The sequence below is a fragment of the Pholcus phalangioides genome, unplaced genomic scaffold (genome assembly GCF_987345545.1).
Source record: "Pholcus phalangioides strain wild (caught in Gottingen) unplaced genomic scaffold, Ppha-v1.0 ptg000021l_1, whole genome shotgun sequence".
NCBI lineage: Eukaryota > Metazoa > Arthropoda > Arachnida > Araneae > Pholcidae > Pholcus > Pholcus phalangioides.
In genome coordinates, this window is record NW_028301614.1 from 3,611,176 (window position 1) to 3,638,359 (window position 27,184).

Sequence of the window (27,184 nt, forward strand, 5' to 3'; positions counted from 1 at the left end):
ACAAATTCTGCGCACATGGCACCCCTAAACAAACGTACATGTTCCAGAATGATGTCCCGATAAATTTGGGCTTTCATGGTTCCGGTTTGAACATGCAGATCTGTTCTGGAACACAGTATAATTCTACCCCAAACGAGCAATGCTGCACCACCTTAACGGTGTCGTTCAATGGTGTTTTCTTGGTGGTAACGGGTACCTGGCGTTCTCCATATGAAAGTCCGACGTGAATCAGACTGCAAGCTGAACCTGCACTCGTCGGAAAACATCACACAAGCCCACTGTGACGATGTCCACATTACATGTTCTCTACTCCAGGCTAGTCGCTGCCGACAGTGAGTTGCTGTGAGCGGAACACATCTGACAGGCCTGCGAGCATATAGACCAATATCTCCCAAACGTCTGTACACGGTTTGCCTTGAAATTGTGGTACCCATGGCTGCAGATATCTGACGAGACAGGTCGGATGCTGTGACCCGTCTCCTTCTTTTGGCAGTTACTGCCAAATACCGGTCTTCATTCGGCGTTGTAACTCGGGGGCGACCTGTACTGTAACGTCTACTGACATTTCCGTTATCTTGGAATCGTTGCCAAAGCCTAGAGATGACACTTTGGGCAATTCCAAGTTCCTCGGATACTTCCATCTGAGTACGCCCACATTCCAGGCGGCCGATAATTCTACCACGTAAAAAATCATACACATGCGTGTGGATGTCATAACTATTCGCTTATGGCACTGAGCGCCTTACAGAACTCTTGTGAACAATTTCACTTCTTTGCCACCATTCCTTATATACCCCCCTCTTACACTCTCGTCATTGTGACGTACTATCGGCATCATCTGGTGGCTTCCTGAAATTTGCATATCATTCTTGCAGATGTGTGTGATAATTCTACAGGTCAAATTTTTACTTTAGATTTCGATTTCCCTGTGATTCTGAATTATCCTTAATTTATGGACATGAGTGTATTAAAAATTTTTTAATTCATTAAAAAATAAAAATCAGTCAAAATTAGAAGAAAAAACTGCCTACCAGTACAAACCGGAATAATAAGGCTGTTGCTGAACCTGCTAGAAGGATATTGAAGCCCTTGAAGTGAATAGCGGGCGGATTATATGCTTGTATATTGTATACATGTTTGTAATCTTTGTATTTGTATAACTTAAAAAAAAAAAAAATTAATTTCATCAATTTGAAAAATAAACATAAACAAAAAAATTTAAAAAATAAATTTAATTCCATTTTTTTTCATTGAAATTTGAAGTACTTTCAACAAATGCATAACATTTTACATTTTCACAGGATCAGGAACAGATAAAAAGGCGTTTTTTTCACAATTTTGCTCCCCCATTGACAAAAACCAGGCTACAACACCGACCGTAACAAACAATTAAAAAAAACTAACCTTATATTTTTCAATAAAAAAAAATTGAAATAGCTGTGTAACTTAAAAATCTCATCCTCTTAAATCGAAATTCAATTTTATATGGAAGAATTTAATGGAAATTGTTTGGTATCAGCGACGTTATATACCACCGGAAATTAAAAACAAATTTAACCTCTATTACATGGGTATTAGTGTGAATGTTCAACCTCATCAAACTTTACAGAGCCATAGCAATCACATGATCGATTCGAGACGAGTTTGTTTAGGGCAGTAAACAAAACCATAGAATTAGCCTCAAACGGGCGGGATATTGAGCAAACTATCACCATAAAATCAGTTAAAAAATACAAACAGCCAGTCTAAGCAGAAAATCCTAAAAAGAACTAAAAAAATTTGCATAATCATCCGCATTTTTGAGTCGAGCTCTTTTTATTTGGGAAAGTATTCAAAAAGAGAGTTGTGTGTGAACTGAATTTTCGTCACTTTTTTTTAATAGATGTTGTTCAAACTTCCTCTGGTGCCGATTAAAAAAAAAATTCTTTGAACTCGAGCGTGTGTGTGTCATTCCGATCCTCAACAAGTGCCCTCCTTCCGACGCAAACCTCGTCGCATCCAAGTACCACAGGTGGTTATTTTAGTTACAACCGCTCGTAAAAGATCCACGCTTTTAGTAAATATTGACAAGGCTTTAGGCCCGACTTCCTGCTGTAAGGTGGGGTGAGATTAAGAGACTGCTACACACTCATGTCTTCACTATTATACATGACAACACAGGATGAAGGAGGCGAGGCAATGACACACACCTACCTGTTCGTAACCACGAAATTGATTAGAATATGACATCTATCGTTCATGTTTTGTTCAACATCCAATAAAAATCAAAATTTTGGAATTAACATTATAATATGTTCAAAATAATTCAAAAAAATTTTAAAATTTAATTTTAATGTAATCAGTTTGATGTTTTAATTATCAATTAGTTTATAGTAAAGGAAATGTTTTATTGAGGTTTACTTTATTTGAAACAAAGAGCAGCTGATGTTATTTAACTTCAAATAAATTAACATGGGCAGCAATGCGCATTTTAAGTGAGTGAGTATTCCTAGGACCCCTCAGTATCTTCTGGGTATGGCGAACGGCTACTTGGTATCCTTTCCCGCACATGAGCATTACAAGAATTAATTCTGTCTTTAGTTACCTGCTTTACACAGGGATATACGAGCGCAGTGCGTAAAAAATAAAAGCATTTTTAAATGAATCAGTAAATGATAGCAAGGCAGACCGTTTTTATTGTCAACTTGATGCAGCTGAACCGCATTTGGATTGAATCTGAAAAAATTAAAACATTTTAAGTGAATCAATAAATGGTAATTTATTCTACGGGGGCGAGACAGACCGTTCGCTGTTTGGAAACAACCCCCTCGCCCAGTGCATCTGGCGATCAGTGGTGAAATGTAATGAATCACATTCAACTTGCTGCACAACGGTTTAAAAAAAATTCAAAAAAACATGAGGGAAAGAAAACTTCAAGCCAACTTCACAACTTTCGTTACGTGTGTGTCGCTTGTTCTAACCACTCTACAGACTGCGGATGCCGGTGGTTTATAGAGACGTCTATAATTGTCTGTTGTGCACACGCGCACTGCATTCAAATATCCCTGTATAAAGCAGCTAACTAAAAACAGAAATAATCCTTGTAATGCGCATGTGCGGAAAAAATACAAGTAACCGTCTGTGGCACTATATTAGACACTTCTGATCCGACTGGGCTAACGTATATGTATATACAGGGTACAATTTTCTAACTGTACAGAAGGAAACTCCCTTCATCCTAGAACAGCTGACGAACCGTTGATCCTAGGAACATACTTCCAGTTAGAAAATTTATCCAAATAACGTGTAGATCCCAGATATATCATTCATACTGCGAGAAGTCGTATTTTTAGTTATCAAAATAAAAAACTAACTTCTTATTTGGTTACCCCTGTTCTAAAAAAACCTGATGAAAAAGAAAGTTGCTCTTTCCTGAGCCCACCTAAAAAGAAAAAATTCCATGTTTTCGAATGCAATATTCGCTGAGATATATGGATTCAAAAGTCGCTGAAAATGAAGGAAAGGACCCACAAACTAACGGGCAAGCTCATTCTACGCTTCATATGCTGTTCCGTCATTTTCAGTGACTTTAAAATCCAAATCGCACAGTAGATATTGCACTTCCAAAGCATGGATTTCCGGGGGCTCAGGAGAAACAGGGCAAAACTTTCTTATCGTGGAGGGGGGAGGTTCATAACAGGGGTGAACAAATAAAAAGTTGGTTCTTTTTACTTCAGTAACTTTCCGTAGGGGCGTGATTTTTCTATATAACTTTTGAACCCCCTCTTGGGGTTCGAAATTTCATTTTACTTCATAGTCAGTAGTTTCATTTTACTTCATAAAATGAAACTACTGACCAAATTTCATATTCATAACTTTAGTGGTTTCGGCTCGGTGATAATGAATCAGCGAGTCAGTCAGGACATGTCATTATACATATATATAGATAATAAGCCTTCACAAGAAGATAGGCGTGTAGCTAGAGTAGTTATAGAACCGCTTTAACTGTAGTTATAAGAGGTGTTCGTTTTGTGTATTCTATAACCCTATAAACATGTCCTGTTTTGTTCCAGAATGAGACAAATAAATAATTCCTGAAGAATTGAAGAAAATAATTCCAGAATGAGTGAAAGAGATTATTTTAGAATGAGACAGAACTAATTTTAGAATATATGAAAATTTAAAACTAATAAAAGAAATAATTTTAGAATTAACGAAATAAATAATTCTAGAATTAACGAAATAAATAATTCTAGAATTAACGAAATAAATAATTCTAGAATTAACGAAATAAATAATTCTAGAATTAACGAAATAAATAATTCTAGAATTAACGAAATAAATAATTCTAGAATTAACGAAATAAATAATTCCAGAATTAATGAAAATTCAACATTTACGAAAACGATCATTTCATAATAAGTGAAAGCCTTAAATAATTTGGGCTTCCAGCAGAGCTCTAGATCTTTTGTGGGGGGGGGGGGGGGGGAGACAAACATGATTTTGTAGCCTCCCACCACTGTCAAATTCAATAATTTTATAATGGTATTTTTGCACCATCTTAAAATTTGTCGCTTCGGCCCTCGTCCCCAGTTTTATTTGTAATCCCAGGGTCGCTGCGCACCTGATGACTCCACGAGTAAAAATAGGCGTTTGGTACCCATGCAAACATGTCACCATTCGTGTTGACTAGGTTCACCTACCACACGAAGTGATAAAGTCATGAACACCCCCCCCCCCACAGCTAGGTGTGTCCATTCGCTAAGACAGTCCTGATCAGTAGCTCCTTTTTGAACATGTGTGTTGTTAACATCTGGGCGAACAGTCAGCGGTGGTGACTAACCCTAAGCAACAACCTTCCTTTGTCTCTCTCCACTACGCAGATATAAGTTCGAACCTCCGCCCCTCAAAAGAAATTTTACGTTTTAGCATGTTTGCGGTCACTCCTCCTTTTTCGAAGCTTATCCCCTCTTTTTTTTTTTATTCTCGTTCAAGTCAAGAACAAACAATTTGTACAGATAACACAACGAATTCCGACAAAGCACACAAACACGCTGTGGCTTTCTCCTCTCTCTCACTCTCCATACGAAGTGTAATATACACGTGCAAAATTTTTATCTGTGACCACTAACTCGAGTACCGTTGAATACATAGAAACTGACGGGAAGTTCGGCTTTTGACTAAAACCTCAGTGGAACTGTATTACAGGGGGGGAATATTAGGTTTTGTTTATTTCCCATATATACCAGTTACAGTTGGCCCCGCTTGAACGGATATCAATAGTTCCAGCACGTAATATCCGATTAAGCGAGGAAACAATGTATAATTAAAAATTTCACACCATTAGTAGAGTTTGTAACATGTATTATATACAGTCAAGCTCGGTTTAACGACCTCGGTTGTAACGGCATTCGGTTATAACGTCAATAACGAGTGGTGTGGGCATAGAGCAGTTGTTCACGAACTTTTCTCGACCGCGTCTCCTTTGTCATTCATGTGCTCGTCTCTGCGACTCCCCAGAATAGTTTAGTATATACTTTCGCTTATAAAAGATCCCCTTCGAATCATAAATGGGCACGCAAATCAATATCTCCAGCTCATCGAGATGCCCCTGAAAAAGGCTGACGACGTCCCTAGGGGCCGCGATGCACACTTTGAGAAACACTGACATAGGGAATAATGTTAATAAATCTTGATTTAACGTCGATGATTATGCCACGCACTCGGATATAACGACACATTTTTCGTCGTTTTATGGAGTTTTTAATACCTAACGCTGGAGGGAAAAAAAGGATTTTTAAGAAGTTTTGGGCTCCGACGTCAGGACTATATAGTAAGGGCTGCTTCATTTCTTTGAAGTCACACTTGCCACCTTGGCTCAATGGGCGTGGTCTCGGAGCTATTGCGTGACGTCACTGCTCAAGCCCTTTTTTAGAAGATGACAGCAGCACACGAAACATGCTCTCTTTTTTTACATTTTTGTTGCTTATTTACTGTTTTAAGTGAGGGAATCTCTCGTTCATGGTGTTGTCACAGGTATATGAGCGTGTGGTACTTTTATAATCTATAAGCTAAGAAATGGATTAAATTCAAGTTGGTAAGTAGTGATATCTTTTGTTATTAGCATTCAAAATAATAATAATGATAATAACAACTTCAAACATTTTGTATCAAGATTTTTTTCCACATTTGTTTCCCATGTTTTTATTTTGCAGTTGTATTGGTAACATTGGTGACAACGAAGTCCAAAAGGCTTCCAAAATCCACAGCTAATTCAAATGAAAACAAAAATATAATCGAAAATTATATTATAAAGTTCACAAGATAGTTGAAATTATGTGTCCTGACTCGAGTTGGCTTTCAATCAACCCAATTTAAATTAAATAACGTATGTGATTCAACTGAAAAACGGATCCGCGAGAAATATTCTCAGTGGAAATACCTCGTAAACAAATACCGAAATTTCTCTCTTTCAAGAGTTTAAAATGTTGATAAAAGCAAACCAGTAAATATACGTATACTAATGACAGTAATAGGAAAGATGATTTTGGAAATAATTCAGTGAAATGGGCAGTAAAGTGATTGCGAACTATCGTAATTGTCAGGTTAGCAAATCCAGCGCACTCGGTTCTGTTTCAGCGATGACGTCAGCAGGAACCGACTCCGACGCGTCATGAAACAGCTATTATTATATAGCCCTGCTCCGACGCGTGCTCCTATTTAACATGACCCGTATACGGGACATTCTGTATCTTCCCGATTTCACTTTCTCCGACTTTTTCTATTAAAAAATATCCCGTTTTTATTTGTATTTATTTGGAAGGGCAAACTTTACTTCAATTATCAATTTCACTAGAATCATCGGAAGGTATTTTGCATAATTTGCAAATTGTGTAAAAAGAACTATGACTATATATTCATCTCGCTTATTTGCCATGATAATCCCCCCTCCCACCCGTGGAATACATTTTAAATCACTGCATATTCTCTAGCACTGTATTCTCGTCGAGGGTTAATCGTAAGCTATATTTGGCGATTTCTCTGACGAAATTCTGCCAATGTCCGAATTTTTGGCTTTGGCCAGCCAGTTCGCGAAGTGGCTGGAGATCCCTGGCTGAAGTCCGAAAAGAAAAGGCATGATTCAGAGTCATCGCCATTTGGCGTATTTTTTTGTGATAATTATGTCCGCGTTAGCTATGGCAACCCATCATATCACAATCACGATGCGGCCATCATGTTTTTTAATTTGACAGGAAAAACTATATATAGTGATGTATAAATTATTTTCTCTCTCTCTCAAATTTCTCTTTTTTTTTTCTCTCTCTCTTAAATTTCTCTTTTTTTTCTCTCTCTCGTTACATGGAGCTAATCCAATACAGCTACTATATATAGCCATGTAATCACTCGTTAGCGATAAAAGAAATGGATTTGGGGCCTACTGAGCCGTCTTACATCAGCGTATCGGACATGAAGGCACATCATTGTCTTCTATTCATCTAATTATTTTCTTGACTTTATTCACTCTTGTTTTCAAAAATCTCCCTGCCCCAGAGTGTGATATTTTGGGCAATGGGCACAGTCATGTGCTTTAGATGAGCAGTTAATTTACATGTTGTCAAATAATGGATGGGATTGCCAATTTCATCACAAAGGCAATGATCTGTTCCTCGTTTTTTGAAGCGGTGAAGGTAATTTGGAAAAGGTCCGTGATTGGTTGTAAAAAATACAAGTTCTCTGCTCCAATTTTTTGCATTGTATGAAACTTTTGGTGCTATTTTGTGGACACTTCTACCGGTTTTCGTATCATTCCATCAGGTTTGCCATATATTAAGTATTTCTTTTCTTGCCTTTTGTTTTTCCTATAGATGGTGGTAATAATATTTGGATTAACTGTGTGCCATTGACTGTCACTGCTTTGGCTGTTGCGTCTGCTTCTTCGTTCCCCCCACTCACCCACATGCGCTTTGATCCAAGATATGCGAATCCTTGCGCTCATGTGGAGAACCTGCCAAATATCCCTATGGATGGTCATCGGGTTCTGTATTCCGTATATATACTTGAAAGGCTATCGCTATAGATTATAGTTACTTGTTGGAGCTCTTGAGCTTTCATGGTTGCCATATGCAGTGCTAATAATTCAGCTTGGACGGTACTATTGTCGTTTTCTAGCTTACTACTCCAGCACTCGATGATCTTATGAGCTTTCGCTACTACATATGCTGCTGTTCCTGAGACAGTTGTCGAGCTGTATCTGTGTATAAGGTTCTTTGTATGTGAATTCTTTGGTCTCCTATTTCTTTGTTTCGGTTTTTCCCGGTAGATACTTGGTGTTCGTGCAAGTCTTCCGATGGGTGGATAGTTATTTGTTTTTCCCATCGCTGATACTCTTTTGAGCAAAGTTAAATGCACCAATTTTTGCTGGTCGGTGTAGACGTAACAATCGACCCATTTGTGTTTCATATTTCATACATAAGCTCCAAGGCGGACAACCTGTAATGACATTTAGTACACAATTTGGTGTTGTATGGTACGCTCCTGTGATATACAATAACAAGTTACGTTGAGCTGAGGCTAATTTCTGTTGCATGGAGTTATGGAAGAACTGCAAAAATTAACGGACAGCGTTCCTTTCCCTCATTTATGCTGTTCTTCCCAACTTTTTCCTAATTTTATATCCGAACATCTCAGCAAATGTTGCACTTAGAAACGTGCAATTAATTTTCTTGACCTCAGGTGACACAGGGTGACAACTTTATGGTTTGAAGTTAGAGGACGTGTGGACCCGTCCTCTAAGAAAAATTTACATTTCTTGTTTTGTTGAAAAACTCTATTTTTCACTCTCAAAACTGGCACAGGGTAATTTTTGAACGGCTTTTCAGCATTTTTTAAATCGATACTATACCTATACACCGCATTAACATTTACAGAACATCCTGTATTCATACTGTTTCACAAATTCAACGAAACTTCATTGAAAAAAGTGCACGTTTTGCGAAGTAGTCGATGCCACTTCGCAAAGTGCCGCTGACTATACAGTACGTATGTCACTATCTATTCACACGTTATGATAAATTATGTTAATGGGATGAAATTGCCTTGAATTATTGTTGAATAGTGTATAAAAATCCGATAAGCGTATTAAGAAATGTGAACACATTATATTTAAGACATTTTTTCAATCTGTTTTAACATTTCAAACTCATAATTACAGTAATATGTGAATATTCACTTTGAGTAATAAATGCATATTGTTTTGAATGATTATTATCACGAACAATAGATGGCTCTTAGCATCTTTCCGGAAAATATATAGTTTTCTACTATATATATTTACATACGCACTAGAAGTCCGTCATAACGACAGCTAACAATCACGGGAAATTGTCATTATAACGAACTTCTCGTCATAAGCGAATGTTTTTTTCCGTAGCATTAGTTCTTTGGCCATCACCTGCAAATCACTGGGTCATTCAATATTGCGTCAGCATCGATGGGGGGGGGGGGGGGGTGTTGAATGATGCTTACGCCACCAAGCACCCTTTCTAAAATATGAAATATTCTTTTAATGGCATCTTATATATATATATATATATACACTCGGTGTGCCAAAAACGGGAAAAACCTTACCTTAGTTTGTGGTCACCTGAACTAACATTCTCCCCTATTGACATGTCCTCTATAGAGCCAATTTGGTAATCTCTAAATGTTCTGCGGATCCTTCAAGTGATCTGGAAATGCGTCCGACCGCTCAAGTGTTCAGGAAATGTGTATCGGGCCACTTAAGTGCGCTGGAACTTTGCCGCGCGTCACTTAAGAGATCAGTAACTATGCCGCGGGAAGTAACCTTGAAATGTACGGCGGATAACTTTGAGTCATGTAGAACTGCAGTGGGCCACTTAAGTGCTCCAAAACTGCACCAAATGTCACATAAGGAATCTCTAAATGTGCCGCGGACCGCTTAAGTGTTCTGGAACTGTGCCACGGATCACTCAAGTAATATCTGATTGTGCCACGGGCCTACTTGAATGACCTGGAAATGTGATACGGGCCTCTTAAATGCTCTGGAATTGTGCCACGGGTCACTTTTAAGCGATCTTTAAATGTTCCGCTTACATTTTTACAAAATTCGGTTTGAAGTGGCGGACCAATTCAGACAACCCGGAAGACCACATTTGGCCCGTGGGCCATGGATTTAGCATACATGGCTTAGAAGAGGGATCGCAATGAATTTCTTAAAGAGACATCTTTTGAGTTATTGGCCCCCGTATATTATAAATTGATTATATTCCTTCGAAATTTTAATTTTTTTTAAATATTTTGTGCATCAAAAAATAAATTTTTGATAATCTGGGGGGGGGGGAGGCCCTCGCGTATGTCTCTGACCTCACCAATATGCGTTAGGAGGTAGGGGCAGAGCTGACGAAATTTTGCTGACGGGGGAAGGGAGAGTCAAAAATGGCTATAAATCTGCTGACGTAATACTTAACGGATTAATTAACCCCCCACTGGTTATACCGAGATTATCATTATAAGCCATACTCGTTATAACGGAAAATTTTACTGTATATAATATATTTTCCAAGAAACCTAACGAGCTATGTCTGACTGTCAATAACTCAAGTGTACGGTTTACCCGTCCCTTACGTTACGCCATGGTAATTTTGTGTAATGTAACGGATTAATTAACCCTAGTTCAGGATTCGGTGTGGGCTCTGAACAACTAAAGCTGTCATTACCAGCCAGACGAGTGATTAATTTCGTGGGCAAAAGTGATTAGCCGCATTACTCTCGGAAACGGAATTTACTAGTGGTGGAAAAACAAATCATGTATGCATATACAGCAGCGGATCTCAACCGGCGCTCCGCGGAGCTCCAAGGCTTCCGTGTACACCTCCCAGGAGCTCCGCGGCGACTCGAGGAAAATGAAATGAATCTGTAAATTTGATAGATAAGTAATTAAGAGAGGTCTACAAGGTTCTGCCATAAAAATTACGCACAAAAAAGGGCTCCTCGAGTCGAACAGGGCTCCGTCATAGAAAATATATACTAAAAAGAGCTCCGCGAGTAAAAAAAGGTTGAGAACCGCTGATATCAACGGTGCATAGGAAAGTCCCTTTATCCTGGAATAATTCGCTTATCGTTGATCCTAGAAGCATACTTCCAATTAAGAAAATGTCTCCAAATAACGGGTGGATTCATGTTGCAAAGGGTTATAATTATTAAAATAAAACAATTAACTTTTTTTGGCCACCGCGTCCTAAAAACAAAACCCAATCAGAAAGTTCTTGCCCTGTCTCTCCTAACCCCCAACAACGACAAAAATAATGATAATTCCATGTTTTCAAGTGCTAATATTCACTGAGATATTTGAATTCAAAAATGAGGGAAAGAACCGTATAAACTACCGGACAATCTTAAGCTTCAAATGTTGTTCTTTCTCTCATTTTCAATGATATTTGAGTTGAAAATGCCTTAGCGAAACATGATTTTTTTTTCTTTTTTCTTTTTTGGAGGCTCAGGAGAGACAGGGCAACAACTTTCTAATTGCATTTTTTAGGACTGGGTGACAAAAATAAAAAGTTACTGATTCTGCGGTTGTCAGACTAGCATTTGAACCGGATGGTCTTGTTTAATAGGAATTGATATTCACTGAGGTATTTGAATTCAAAACACGTAGAAAAGTTGGTGGAAACAGGCCAAATGCGGGAAAATTACGTTCCTTCCCCCTCCTCACCCTGTTTTTCCCAGCATTTCTTCGGTTGTTTTCTGTTTTTTAAATTTAAATATCTCAGTGGATATTGCACTTACAAACGTGTAATTGTTTTGTTGGTATCAGGAGAGACAGGACAACAACTTTCTAATTTTGTTTTTGAGCACAAGGTGCTATATAAAAAGTTAGTTTCTTTATTTTAATAGCCATACCCCTTTCAATATAAATGACGTATCTGAGGTCTACACGTTTTTTTTGGATACCTGTTTCCCCCTAGTCGGAAGTATGTTTCTGGATCAACGGTTCGCGAGTTATTCCAGGGTACAGGGACTTCCCTATGCACCCATGTTACAACATGCCTTTCGAAGAGTAAAACTAATCACAAAGCCTTTCTAAAGACCGCTACGCATCTTCTCTGGTTCCACATCACTTTACAGACGTTATGAATTCTGATTCGTGTAAATCCTGTGACGTGGGACAGAATTTCCACGGAAAGAAAAATAAGAAAAAACTATGAATTCTCTCTCACCTGAAAATAATGAGTTGAATAATCAAACTTTTCACCAAGATTACGAGTCTTTGTCGCGGGCTCTCTCATCCTTAAGCTGGGCCTCTTGGCCGAGCATCCTCCAACCTCAACTGGGCTCCACGGGCCCTCCAGCCTTTCCTCATATTAGAGCCATGATCTGTCGAATTCTTGGAAAGCCGCCAATAAGTGGCCATTTAACTTATTGTGTGAAGAATTTCTGATTTTGATGAAAATTTTTGACGGGCTACTTTCACAAAAATTACCCCTTAAGCGGAGTTCAGAGGCTTGGGAGTTTAATAACATTTGAAAACCACAAAGAATAATCTGTTTTTTAACCCCTTACCTGTGTCGCCCGAACTGTGTTCTTGTAACTGAAAAGTAGAATGTGTGTTTTGTGATTAAATGATTTTTTTTTCTTGTTCCGAGAAAAGTTAGTTTTTCTTTCCAACTTGAAGGCAAAATTAAGTTTGTTTATCTCTTTTCTATTGATATAATGCACACGAAATTAAACGAGGAGGGAGACAATTTTTTGATGCATTTTTCGAAACATATTCACAGTTGAAGGGGTCAAAATTTAACCTGGTAAGCGAAGTAGCGCTTTATCCGGGTGTCCCGCTAACGAGGTTTGACTGTATTTTACTAGTACTTTATACGCATTTCTCCTTTGGGGTGGCTCCACCCATGGTACACCTATCTCGCAGAGAAGTCGACTTTTAGGAAGTGGTATCCGATTGAACCTATTTGATAAAAATATTTTTTTTCCATTCGTTTCATCAATTTTCAATTCGGAATGAGATGAAGCTAGGATCCAGCATATTTTTTGAATATTTTGCTTTTGATTGAATAGAAGACGTTTCGACGGCCCAGTTCGTTCGGCCCAATGTAAAGATTCACATTGTATGGAACTGAATGGGAATCAACGATTTAATTACAGAGAGTTGTTGTGAAACATGTAGAGGCATTTCCACCGTTTTTCATAGCGTGCGTAACTCAAAAATGTGCAGTTATCTGACTTGTTGCCTTTTTGAACTGGGCCATCGATTTAATATCTATCGATTTGGCGATGGTATCAATTACTTGATGACTGCTGGAGGAAAAATAGTAAATTCCAAGTTCCTTACAATTACACGTTAAAACCACTGCAGTTATCCACCAGAGTTTCATCTAGCTCCAAACATTTAAATCAAATCCATCCTTACTATGCATGTTATTGAGCAATGTCAACTACGAAGAACAGCAACTACTCAACCCCACACCAACCCCAATCATATCATCATACATCAATTTACTACTAATCGAGTTTGGTCAGTAATGAAAACGCCATCTATCAGTTGTCGTCTCAATTTCGGTAGAGAAAGAACTTTTTATCTATATCCTTCTTCAGGATCGAACCCACGGACCTGATGGCAGCATTCATGGGGATAGACAAGCATCTTAACTAGAAAGAACCAGTCCTTTTGCTTTGGACTCTCTCCTAATCCTTAACGAGAATCAAATCCTTATATACATACAAGTAACCTGTAAATACATACATACCTGTAAATGAAAATGAATTTTACTTGCAAAGTTCAAGCGATCATACGAACCAATCTTATCTTCGGACCAAACGCTGTTTAACCCATTATATGCGAAAACTCTATTATTCAACTTTTCCAAAAAAAATTATAACATGAATGAAATATGAAAGAAAAACTATCTGTGTATGAGAAAAAAAGTTTTATTAAATCAAAATTATTAATTAATTAAACATTATTTATTAAAAACTTTTAGATTATTAAAAGTTATAGTTAGTTAGTTAGATTATTAAACTTTTAAATTTTTTTATTAAGGTATCCGACTACCTTTCTTGTCACTTTTCTTTAAAATGGTTCTGGAGTGAACTTTCAATACATTTTTTGATAGAAAGTGTCTCGAAATTGTCAAAACAGTGACAAATTTTGGTCTATCTATTATATTTTCTATGAAAAGTCGTTTTTATGTCAAATTTTAGGCAAAATTTATGTGATATTCGAAACACGATTGCAAAACAATCAATGAAATACTTTGTGATTTTCACAATGCATTTAGCTAGTAATGTTGCAGGTTATGAACCAAAATTTAAAGGATTGCATAATATGTTCATAAGTTACACCAAAATATGTTTAAGTACGTGTGAATTTTTTGAAATTTCATCCTACATTTTGTCTATAAATCACTGTTATTCAAAAAATATATGTGATAGACCTTAGATTTTGGTTCATAACCTCAACAATATATAGCAAAATATCACATTAAAATTTCGTGAGGATGCAATGCATCAACTTTTACAAATCATGTCCCAAAGTCACGTAAAATGTCAAAAATAGCATTCTTCGTAAAACACGTTTAAAGTCTTTATTCGCGTATTACTTGTATGTAAAAACGCAACACTAAAGTGAACGTAACTTTGATTCTAAACATCATATAAACAAAACAAGGCCAGTTTTGGAATCACAACAAATAGGGCTTTTGTTGAATATGAAAAAAAATGAAAATCCATATTTTCTTCCAAAATGACGTTTTCAACGTAGTCGGATACCTTAAAGAACATTTTTATTGAGTTTGTACAACAATTAAGACTAAAAGTTCTACTGTCTAATTAGGAATAAAAACAAGCGTTCCAAAGAAAGGACAATTGTAAATAATGGGTAAAGAATGAAGAGGTGGTGTACCCTTAGTGGCTCCTTGGCCTGCTATCCTTTATTTCCTTGCTATAACTTGACCCCTCGTTTATTGTTTATCGAATAGCTGGATGTCAAATTTTCATGTTTTATCAGAAATGTCAATTGGGAGATGGTGGACACTCACTAGGACATACGGAAGTTATTTTCCGTCAACACGAATTCTCAGTGACGTATCGGAAAAATAGGACATTCACTAAACTAATTGGCATACATGCATGCATACATCTTAGATCTGTTGCGATTTCAATCTCTTATAAACGAAGATAATAGCGGATTTTCAGACTGACGTCAACCTTAGCGTCACCCTGCCTCGGTTTTTATCTGACGCATTTCTCACTCAGAGAGATTTGATGTCTGCGGCCTATCGTGAACGAAAAAGAATAGAGATAACCACTTCCTTAGGGCCGCCTACAGTTGATTCCGAGCATCTGGGACCGCCTTCTAACACAAAGGCCCAGCCTATCAAAAAGTATAGGCCGCTGTGTAAGAGTAGGAAAAGAAAATGTAATCCACGCCTACTCCCCAGGATGGGCAAAAACAACGAAAATTAAAAACGAGTTCGTTCCGACTCAAACACCACCAACACCGGAGACGAAGTAAAAAAAAAAAATTAGCGACTTAATTAGTGATATTTAGACTAATTAAATTTTTTTTTGTGTGCTGTCGCGATGAGAAAGAATCATTGGAAATGATAATATTTTTGAATTTTATGAATTTGAATATCGTGAGATGACAGACTGCATGATCCGAAACGAGGATATATTTAGTGTTGTCGGTCACGGAAAACAATATGAATGCTTATATATCGTCTCATAATGGATTCCGGGCTGACCATAATATGAACAGGATAATGCAAACGACATTAAGGGCCGCAGCTCCGGTCAGTCCGATCACGACCAGCGGAGTCGGTGACGCGTTCACTTACGCTTACAGTATTGCTTGCAGCGATAGTTCGTCGAATGGTACGCGGACTTACGCTTCGTATTCGCCGGAGAACGCTGCTCGTATTGTGAACCTGATAGCCACGGCGCCTCTAACGGATGAACGTAAGTCATTACAATATTAATTACATACTTGAAATATGTACTTTTAAATTTTCTTTCCACGATATTCATTAATAGAGGAAAAAGTTGTTAATCTCGTAAGCGTTGACTTTTAATAAAACAACTTTCCATGCAATTATTGTTTTTCTGTGAATTTTACTATTACATACATTCGGCCCCGCTTAAATGGATAAAATTCTCTTAAATCAAAATTTCACCCATGGAGACAATGTTAAGGGGGTTGGTGCACGCAAATTTTCCAAACCAACATTTTTTTTTTTTCAATTTTCAAATAGTATGAAATTTTCTGCATTTACCTTTTTTCAAATTTTTGTTCTACCTGAACTAGAAATATTTTTAAATATTTTAATATAAATTGCCGGTGGGCATTATATATATATACATATATATATATATATATATATATATATATATGCTAATGTTTTCCGCTAAAATAATATTTATCAAAACTAAGTTTTTTTTTTGGTAAGGAACGAACACCACTAACTTAAATGATTTAAACTTTGTGTGTGTCTCTCAACACTATCGTGTTACATACTTTAACATGAAGACTTTTTATTAAAATTACTTTTAAAAAATTTTATTTCACAAAATATGGGTAAACTTTGGTGATTTTTGAAAAAATTTTATTTTGTTGAAATTAAAATTCGAGAAAAAAAATAAGCAACAATTAAAATCTTAAATTCTAGTGTTAAATTGTATAAAAATATCCATATTATTTGAGGAAAAATATGAGTGCCTACAGAGAGAGAGTGAATAGAAAATTTTTAAACGTTAATTAAATAAAGGAAGGAATTTTTCCCATAGGAAAGCATGGGAAGCCAAGTTCGTGCATCAATCCCCTTTGCTTGACCCTTTCAGACCCTGGTGCCACAAATGTGGTGATTGCGTTTTTCTCACTGAAGATTTCTTTTTTTTGACCTTAGAAAGTTAAACCTTGACTCAAAGGATTGTGTAAGTTTTGAGTTAGAAATATGTTGAATATGAACTTTGAGTGATTTCATCAGAGGGCAGCACATGAAGTTGAACTTTTTGTGTGTTTTTTTTTAAAGATGGCTTCCAGGAGAAAGTGCCTCCGAGAAAAGTGTGATTTATTACATAAAATTTAGCAATAAAATTCTGTAAAAATTTTTTGTTATGTGAATACAATATACCCTGCATCATTTTCGGCTGAAAAAGTTTGAACGAAGTGAATTATTTCTTCACAAAAAAAATTGCGAATATGAGAAATAAATATTTTCTGACATTTATGTTTTTAATGCATTTTTTGAGTATCAAAAGTGCACACACACACACAAAAACATTTTGAAAATTCCTACAAATGAATGCTCGTGTCTGAAAGGGTTAATCGGGTAAGTTCAGTAACCTTTCTCCGCTTAATCGAATATTACGATTCACACGGAAACTGTAAATGCACATCAACCACTATGTGTGGGTAATGCAATGGATCCCGCTTATAACGTTCCCAGTTAGTACGATTTATTTTCGTCTCGTCCCAACTCTTACTAATATATACTCATCGAAATTTCCCACTTCTTCGTGAAACTTTCTTTTCATGACCATTTTTTGGAAAACGTTATAAGCGGGATTCACTGTATTTTTTTCTTGAATTAAACATTTGGAATCAATGCCAAATATGTTGGCAACTCAAGACTTCGAGAAAACTTAGACTTGAGAATGGGTACTGGCCTAGAAGCATTAAGTTTTCTTCAGTACTTTTAAATTTGGTTATTTTATTTTTTGTTATATGTGTTGAGCCATAAGAGGGCGCTAACATCCGCAATGAAAATTTTAAAAAATCTCAGGTATTGTGTGACCGTTGTATCAATATAATTTTCATTTCATTTTGATATCTGATTTATTCCAGATTCTTATTAACATTGGTCTTTAATTAGTTTTCAATATACAAAATATACTAATGGTGTTAAACAGCAATGGAATTGTTGAATGCATAATTGAATATCCCACTTATGTCGGATGTTGTGTTTTGGAACGTTGTTAACCATTTAAGCGGGGCCGACGGTAAGTCAGGAAATGTTTCTAAAAATGCTTAGAAAACATTTTGAGCAGTTGATATACAATTGCAATAGTTTATATCCGAGCATTATAAGATTAATTTCCACATGGTCGATCTCTTGGAGATCGTGTTGTTCGAAACAAAAATGAATTTATGCGTTGCGTAAGTTTATGTTTCGCAAGCTTAAAAAAAGATTGGGAAAATGCTTTTTTATATAAACCAGGTCTTAAAAGACAGCTAGAAACTGTTTAAAAGAGTGAGGTTTCTTCTGCATAAATTTTAAAGCTATTTGATTTCCATAAATAGGCTACAGAATTATATGTCTTTTTTGGACGAAACATATGGAAATATATTCAGTATTTAAATATAGAATGAAAAAAAAATTAATTTTATAGGGAATGGAATTGTGCCATTTTTGCATACAAAAAACGTAAATGTTATTTTTTTTAAATTTCTCTCATTCCCGAAAACTTCGACTTAAACGAAAAAAAATTCGTGATAAAAGGGAAAGTTTTAGTACTGTAATACGGAAAAGTTCTGCGGCTGAGTGAAAACAACTCGTGGTAATTCGACTTATCGTGAATTCACTGTACAAAGTATTTTAGTTTTGGTGCACCCCTAATTATATTAAAATTTTTTAAATTGACATTTAATTTATTACTGTAAAAATGTTTCAAGAAATCATAAGACGTAGAGAAAAAATGAAAAAAGTTCAATAATTGAAAGTTTTTTTCAACCAATCTGCATTCGTCTTGTTTTTTATGGTCACTTATGTGACTACTCAGACTCACACTTGTTTGACACCCAATACTTTCATACATTGCCAATCACTCTCCAGGAGGCGTATCAGTATATTGATAGCGTTTTCTGTGATATAGATATAATTTCACAGAAGAGAGATGGTTTTTGTTTTTGAATTTTAGTGTTAAATGTTTTACCCTTTTGAGATGATCTTACTTTAATGTTTGGGTGAGCGCCTAAGGGCAGTATTTTCCGTCATGGTTTAAACTGTAGTCACAATTTTTGGATAACAGATCAACATAGATTGGTTGAAAACCTGAATTTAACCAATCCGTGTCGATCTGTTACCAAAAAATTGTGACTACAGTTTAAACCATGTCGGTGAATACCGCCCTAAATGGATGCCCTGCAATAATCCCTGTCACATTTTATATGCTGTGATGTTTAAGTGTATAAATTGCGAGAGATAATCTCTACAAAATAACATGAATACAAACGAATAGAATGGGTAATTTTTTTCAAATATTTAAATATGATTTACATATATACGGTACTTACATTTCCATGCATATACACACGGATGCAAATTGATGGGATTTGAAATATACACTGTATATGCAGGGTGCATAGGTGTAGTACTCAGATATGTCGTTCATGTTGCGTGTGGTTGTATAGTTATTAGAACAAAAAACATTATATTTTATATGAACACTCTTGTGATCAAAAACCCAATTAGAAAGTTGTTTTGCCCTGCCTCTCTTCAGGCCAACAAAAAAAATCCATATTTCTAAGTGCAATACTTGCTGAGATATTCGAATTCACGAAGCTGAGGAAAATTTGGAAAAAAAACAGCATTAAATGCGGGAAAACCGTTTTATCCGGGAATTAAAACGTGAGTTTTCTTTTGTTGTGGCATCAGGACAGATAGGGCAAAAACTTTCTAATCGGGTTTTTGGGCACACGGGTAATTATGGAAGATTAATTTTTTTATTTCAGTAACTGTACAAACCCTTGCAACATGAATGACTTATCTAAGTACTACACGTTATTGGGATACTTTTTCTAATTGTAATTGGGCCTTTAGGATCAATGGTTCACCAGTAAAATGCCATGCTCCTTATTACCTATGCGCCCTGTATATATATTGGTTAAATTCATTTTTAATTGTTTTTTTTAATCTTTTACATGTGTATTTGAGTGTTCAAGACAAGATTAAAAATTTTTAAAGCCTTTTTTGCCTATTTTTGAATGATGTCAGAAAGCTCTTTTTTTGATAAAAATAGGGTTTTTCACCCTGAAATGCTGATAATAAGCAATTAATTTTTTTTTCATTAATTGATAAACTTCTATGATTATTATAAAAAGAAACTGAAAAAAAATATGCAGGTTCTGACAATTCCCAGGCGCCAAGTCACTATGGCGACTATAAAATCTGTATCGGCGACTGAAATTTTTCTAAGTGTGGTTGCTGAATTGGGATAAATTTCTAAATTGGAGTTTAAGGGTGACACAAAATTTTCTGATTTCATCACGTCTTTTAACATGAGGAAAGAAAAAGAAAGCATTATTTATATCGGACCGCTTTTCGTGAGCAAAATACCATGCTTGGCTCCTAAGGAATTGGCATCTAAAACTTTTTTCGATTTGTCAAGCCCTGAAAATCTGTAAACATATTTAGAAAATATCAAAACGATTAAATAAAAAACATTTAAAAAATTAAAACAAAACTAAGAAATATTTTGGATAATGAAAAAGTTAAAAATATTTTTGAAATGAAAAAGTTAAAAATATTTTTGAAATGAAAAAGTTAAAAATATTTTTGAAATGAAAAATATATAAAGAGATGTTTTAAGAATAAAAAAATTAAGAAACATTTTAAAAATACTAAAATAATAAATATTTTAAAAAATGCGAAACATTTGAAAATATTTTAGAAATTGAAAAAGGAAAAAAATACTTCAAAAATTAAAAAGTAAGAAATATATTTTTAAAATTAAAAAATGGGAAATATTTGAAAAGTTGAAAAATAAGCAATATATACTTCAAATACAAATACAAATACAAATACAACGCCACAACAGGCAAAATGCCCAACGAGGTGGCTGATAAAAAGATGCCCATAAAAATATGGTTGTCATATGTTTCAAAAAAAACCTCAACCCAATTAAAAATGCAATTAACACAAATTACAAACAATATATACACATGATAAAATATTATACAATGCCCATAAAGAATACTTATGGTTGTCTTATTCTAAGAATGGATAGCTTCTCGATTTACCCCAACATGTTTATCGTATTTCTTTTTAAACGTGTCAATTGTGTTACAATTTACTACCTCCGGGGGTAAGCTATTCCATTTATTAACAACCCTATTGGAGAAAAATTCCCTGCGACACCATAACCTTGCATTGTCCCTCACCAATCGATACTGGTGTCCCCTTGTAAAAGCAGTCGATTGGCGGTGTACTAAAAGTTCATGGTCCATCCTATCCATCCCATTGAAAATTTTGAACACTTCGATCATATCTCCTCGACACCTGCGTTCATCCAATGTAAACATATTCAAAAAATGAAGTCTTTCTTCATAACTCAAGCCCTGTGTGCCAATAAGGACACGCGTAGCTCTTCTCTGCACCCCTTCAACCAAGTCTATGTCCCTCTGTAGGTATGGTCTCCAAAACCTTACAGCATACTCCATTCCAGGACGAACTAAGCCTCGAAAAAGCGGAAGAATGACTAGGAGAACGCGAAGAGACCTTTTTGAAAATGAGACCAAGCATTCTATTCGCTTTTTTGACAACCGCTGAACAATGTTCAGAAAACTTAAGTCGCTCGTCAATGAGAATTCCCAAATCGGTGACTCTAGTTGCATCCGGGATAGTGACACCATTCAACTCAAACTTCAAAACTAAAAAATATAGAAATATTTTAAAATATGAATCACATTTAAGAGGTTTTAAAAAAATTTTGAATTTAAAAAAGTAATTAAATACTTGAAAAATATTTTAAAAAATCATAAAACATTGAGAAAATGGAAAAAATTCTATAATTGAAAGATTTCTTAATCCATCTCGAAAAAAATTCAAAGCCCAAGAAGTTGGAAGAAAAGCTCAAATAAAATGAAATTTTCAAAATTTATATTGAAATTAAACCGAAAAAATTCACATTCAATGAAGATAAAACGAATATCTTGCACATCTTTTCAACGAGAAAACATTTCTCCAAAATGAAGCTTGCGGTTTAAAAAAACGCACAATAATATTGTTATCATTTTTTCACTCATTTTACTACAACATTGTTATTGTTGAAAACGTATTAAAATAGATAAGAAGAAACTTATAATAAAAAAAAATTCCGATAAAGAACGTTTACATAGGACTAACATTTTTTTTTTTCTAGTTAGGGTGCGTACGTTTGTACATGATAGCAATACACCGATAAGGACTGATACACCCAATATACGAATAATAGCAAATATATGTTCAAGAAAGAAATGCAATGGTGAAGATTTTAATATTTGGGAAAAAAAATCTCCAGTCACACACACAAAACTCGATCATAACGACCTCGGTTGTAACGTCAATATTTGTCGGTCTGGACAGATCCCTACAGAGAATAATGTTAATTAACCTTGCTTATAACGTCAAATTTCGATAAAGCGGCACATTTATATCGTTTTTGTTACCTATTACTTACTACCTGGAAAAAAAATATTTTTAAGAAGTTTAGCTCTCCGACATACTCCTAATTAACATGGACCGTATACGGAACATTTCCTGTAGTTTCCCTTAATTTCCTCCCTTTCCGACTTCTTCCTTCACGAAAAAATGACCCATTTTCCGCGGTTTTTTGGACGAAATTTACATTAATAATCTTTACTAGAATCAGAGATGAAAATATTTTACACAATTTAATTCTGTAAAAAATAATTACACAACTAAAATTGTGTAAAAATAATTTCACAATTAAAATTGTGTACAAATGAATGTAACTCTAAATATTCATCTCACTCATATTTGCCATGTTAATTTTTTTCCTCCATGAAATGCATTTTAAATCACTGCATATTTTCTAGTACGGTTTTTTCTCGCCAAAGGTTATCCGTTAGCCGTATTTAGTGATTTCCCTGATAGTTGGTAATATTTTTGACGAGAATTTGTGATGTCTCGTATTTATGATCCCAATTTACCGTTTTCTTTCGATCAAATGAGAAAATTATTTTCAAAAGGGAGGCATTTCTATTTTATTTTTTATTTTTTTTCTAAATTTGTTTTTCAACGGTTTCCGAATCTTTGGGATGAGCTCTATCGGATTATGCAACAGAATTTATTTTAATAGGAAATATTTTTGGTAAAAATTGCAATGTAGAGTTAGTCGTTCTCTACTTAAAAGGAACATACCCACCTTGTTCATTCACTTTGGTATTTTTTGGTGGTAGAACCTCTCGATAACGGTCACCCGTGAGGTCTAGAATCTTGTCCTCTAAAGAGGCGTGTCCGTTAATTGGTAGCAAAATGCACTGAGTCCGGCGACGTAAATCAAAAAAATGTCCATTAGTGGAGGTGTTCGTTAACGGGAAATATCTTTTATTGTAGGTTCCACTATGTGTAAAATGGTCGTGTTTCTTATGTTAATGACGAGAGCGCAGTAAGCAGACCTTTAACTTGGCTGGGGCAGTGTATGGGCTTCAAGCCAAACGGAAGGGGACTTCCCTCCCTACACACACACACTCAAAATTACAGTTATTCTGCATATTTCTTAGAAAATTTTGACAGTTTTTTGTTTGAAATAATCTGCAAAATCAGAGGAGGAAAAGGAAGACAAACTCTTCCTTTTTCTGAGCATAACCCTTTCAAGGCCCCCCCCCCCCCCCTGCCCAAGAAAACGAGAAAGCACGCTTCACCTTCCTGAAATAAGTAAAACCTTCTGGAATCAACAGGTAGCGTAGGAATTTCAAATTTTGACCAGCTCCAATTTTAATCAAAAGGTAAGTAACATTTCCATATTAATTTTTATTCAAAACTGAATGTTTCCGAAATTCGAATGTAGATGTCTTTTGAATGTTGATCGAAAAGCACAGAGAGTAGCCAAATATTCTTCTACCATTCCTATATGCTACCTGTTGGGCTATTTTTTAGCTTTTGTAAAGTTTTTTACTTCTACTGTGAATTTATCAAAAGTGTTCCCTTTTGAAAATAAGCTCCTAAAATATGGTCACCCTAACCACATAAACAGCTTCTTGCACAGAATTCGATCGCATCTGATTACTTTTTTCCGTCAGAAAAAAGGTGTCGAAAACGGAAAACTCGGTTGTAATAACATCTCGTTTATAACGATAAAAATTCACAGATTTTTCGATGTCGTTACAACCGAGTTTGACTGTGGGAGATTATGAACACGCGCGTACACATACATAATTAGGGAAAGAAAATTTTCGACAGAGGGAAGAGATCTTTTTCTCGAAAAACGTTTTTTTTTCCTATGCCATAGGAAAGATAAAAGCCAACAAGTAGACATAGTGAAGATATAAGATACGCTCTCCCTCTTCATCCACGTGATTAAGAACCGATCTACATTATCTATCACGTGATCATTCTATGGAAGATGATGTCACAGAGGTATCGAGAGAGAAAGACTTCGACTTGCATCTTCAATCAACCAACTTGGAAAAAAAGTATTTCTTGTTTCTCGTGTGTGTGTGTGTGTGTACATACTTATCGCGTATTAACCCCATTGAGAAAAGCCCTTCCTGTCAGTACTCACCAATAACACGTGTAATCTACTTTGTTCTTCCTTGTTGTTTTTGTTTTCCATGGATATGCGTTTGAGGTGTAGATGTTATTAGGTTGACGACTAAGAAAATAGTTATGCTGGATTATTGTGATCTAGAAGAAGTCGCCGATTTTGTTGGGATTCTGTACGTCCAAGGTAAGTAAGTTATCGAAAGAAGATGAGACTCAACGACTGTTATGACGAGACTGGTTCTTGATATCATATACAGTCAAACTCGGTTGAAAAGACCTTTGTTGTGACGACACCTAGGCTATAATGTCAATAATTGGTGGTCCGGACTGATTCCCATAGAGAATAATGTTAATGAACCTTGCTTATAGCATCAATAAAAACTTCGGATATAGCGAGAAGTTTCTCATAACTTTTGTTTCCGTTTCAATGACTTTTTCCCAAGAAATTCATAAAATTTGAGCTGATCTCATCCAGGGAATGTTCATCCATTATTCTATTCATAAAGTTAAGAAAAAAATTACATTGCATGTTTAACGTTTCGACATGCTCATTGATATGACCACTCTAATACCAACGGGTTTTTTTTTGGTTTTTTTTTGACACCTATCGTGGTGAGAAATTCTTCCTGTGTTCAAAGGCTTTTTCAAGGAAGTTCAGTCATATAACGCGATCCTTTCACCTATTCCCAATAGATAGTATGATCTGTCAGGGAATTTGTGAGTGTCAGTAGACATCCATGCCCGAACCTAGACCTGCACAGTGAGAGGCTAGTTCCCCATCCACTCGACTGCCCGCGGAGATTTATTGAATGTATTGAACGAAACACTTCCGTATTTTGCCCTTTTCAATTAAAATATCCCGTTTGCGGGATTTTTTCTTTAATTTTCTATCTTTACTAGTTTCAGAAATGAAGGTAATTTTCATAATTTATAAACTGCGTTATGATCAATATGACAATAAATCTGTGATGTTTGGTCAGAACATGATAACTCCAAAATCACAGTTTTGAGATACAAGCATTTTCATTGTCATTAAAAAATCAAAAATTAAACACACACACAAATACAAATGAAAATATCATACATCAGCATGTTGTTTTGCTGTACGCACATATTTGTGCATTTATTTCACATCTAATTAGTTGTAATTAGCAAGACTTCCTTTTAGATCAAAAGGCCACTTATTGGAGATATCGTGTTCTGATCAAACAGCACAGAAATATCATCTAACATATTCATCTAATTTATTTTCCCCTCCGTGAAATACGTTTTAGCAGACTTGTAGCATTTTTTTTTTCACCAACGGTTATTTATGAACAATACTTGGTTATTTAGTTCATCTTTGGCGATATGTCTGGCGAGAATCATGGATATGTCTAGTATTAATTATCCCAATTTCCTGCATTTTTCTCGATCCGCAAATTGATAACCGCAATCATGAAGAAATGAAACTTAATGAGCAGTATTCGACTGCCTCTGATTATATTTTTCGTAAAAAAATATGTTGAAAAGAACAATATTTCGTAGAATCTTCAATGTCGTTATAACCAAGTTTGACTGCATACACTGTTACATTATATGTATCCTCGCCTTACGCAATATATCTGTAATACAGTTTACCTTTCACCTTTCCAATATAATTTTTAACACTAATTCGAAGCTCATGGGGACAGCAAAAAAAAAGTTCGAATTATCCAAAATTCGATCTATTTCATCAATATAGAATAACTACTTTTTCACAATGAGTCCAGTCTCACTAAGTCTGCCGCTATGGTGACCTACTTGCATCGCGACGACCCGGATTCGAACCCCACCTCACCATAGTGGTGGTGGTGGTCGGCTGAAGTTGGTTTTCTGTGGCTCCCAACTTCGAGGCGCGAATGCGAATCGATCTCCCCGTTAAAAAGTCTCGCCACAGAGAGCAACAGGCCTACAACGGTACAATTATTCAATAATTGCACTTCACTCATAGTTAGAAAAATTGATGGCAGATGTAAGCATTACACAGAAACAAACTTCGCGTCAGGTTCACAACACACACATTCCAACATGTATCAATTCGTTAGAAATTCCGTAGAGGAATGTGGACGAGGTGCATGTGTGGTTCAGTAGTCTCGGTAAGCCTTAATCTGAAAAATGTATAGATTTTTTTACTATACCAGTTCCACAGTCGTTGCAACTGGTATTTGTTAAAAGTGAACAACATAAAAGCTATTTCATCTGAAAATTTGTATTTTCCATTCGTTTCTTCTGGCTGCTGTTAAACATTGTGCAAAATCTCCAGGTCGATTTAGAAAATGAAAAATAAGGTTTTTCGGGCTTTTTGACAGTCTAATTTTTTTCAAGTATGTCCGTAGCTTTTGCATGTCTTGGAATAGGGAACCTTGTTGCTTTCTTAAATTCGTTTTCGTCCTTTTCATGAGAGGATTCGATATGTGACTATTCTCTACTTTTAACCAATTTCCAACCGCAGTTTTTTTTCTTCTCTAAAGTTGACCATGTATGAACCTCGTTTGGACATAGTGAAAAATGTTTTCAAGCTACATTGATGTATCAAAATAAACGAACAACAATGCTAATGAAAAGTACAGAGACAGCTTCAATACGATTTACTAGATACGTGACTGTGATTTCAGCTCTTCAACTTTTAATCTGCGTCTGTGGCACCACATACCACACACAAACTTTCATAT

General features: G+C 35.7%; 1 protein-coding gene and 1 long non-coding RNA gene across 4 annotated transcripts in view; one reads left to right on the forward strand and one right to left on the reverse strand.

Annotated features, from left to right (window-relative positions):
* Positions 1-27,184, forward strand: part of Hnf4 (Hepatocyte nuclear factor 4) — a 77,044-nt gene that overhangs the window by 29,415 nt on the left and 20,445 nt on the right. The window contains exon 1 of one of the 3 annotated variants that reach the window (XM_089249049.1): positions 15,367-15,966. The exons of 1 other annotated variant lie outside the window; for it this stretch is intronic. In XM_089249049.1, coding sequence (XP_089105175.1) covers positions 15,711-15,966 — 256 coding nt within the window. In that variant the 5' untranslated portion in view covers positions 15,367-15,710. Of the gene's footprint in view, positions 1-15,366; positions 15,967-24,353; positions 24,676-27,184 lie in introns of those variants that run through there. One more of the 3 variants, XM_089249051.1, reaches the window with a different exon arrangement.
* The window catches only part of LOC149070504 (uncharacterized), a 44,088-nt gene that overhangs the window by 6,156 nt on the left and 10,748 nt on the right, over positions 1-27,184 (reverse strand). The window contains exon 2 of the long non-coding RNA XR_016195025.1: positions 1,032-1,160. This is a non-coding gene — a long non-coding RNA (uncharacterized LOC149070504). The remainder of the gene's footprint in view (positions 1-1,031; positions 1,161-27,184) is intronic.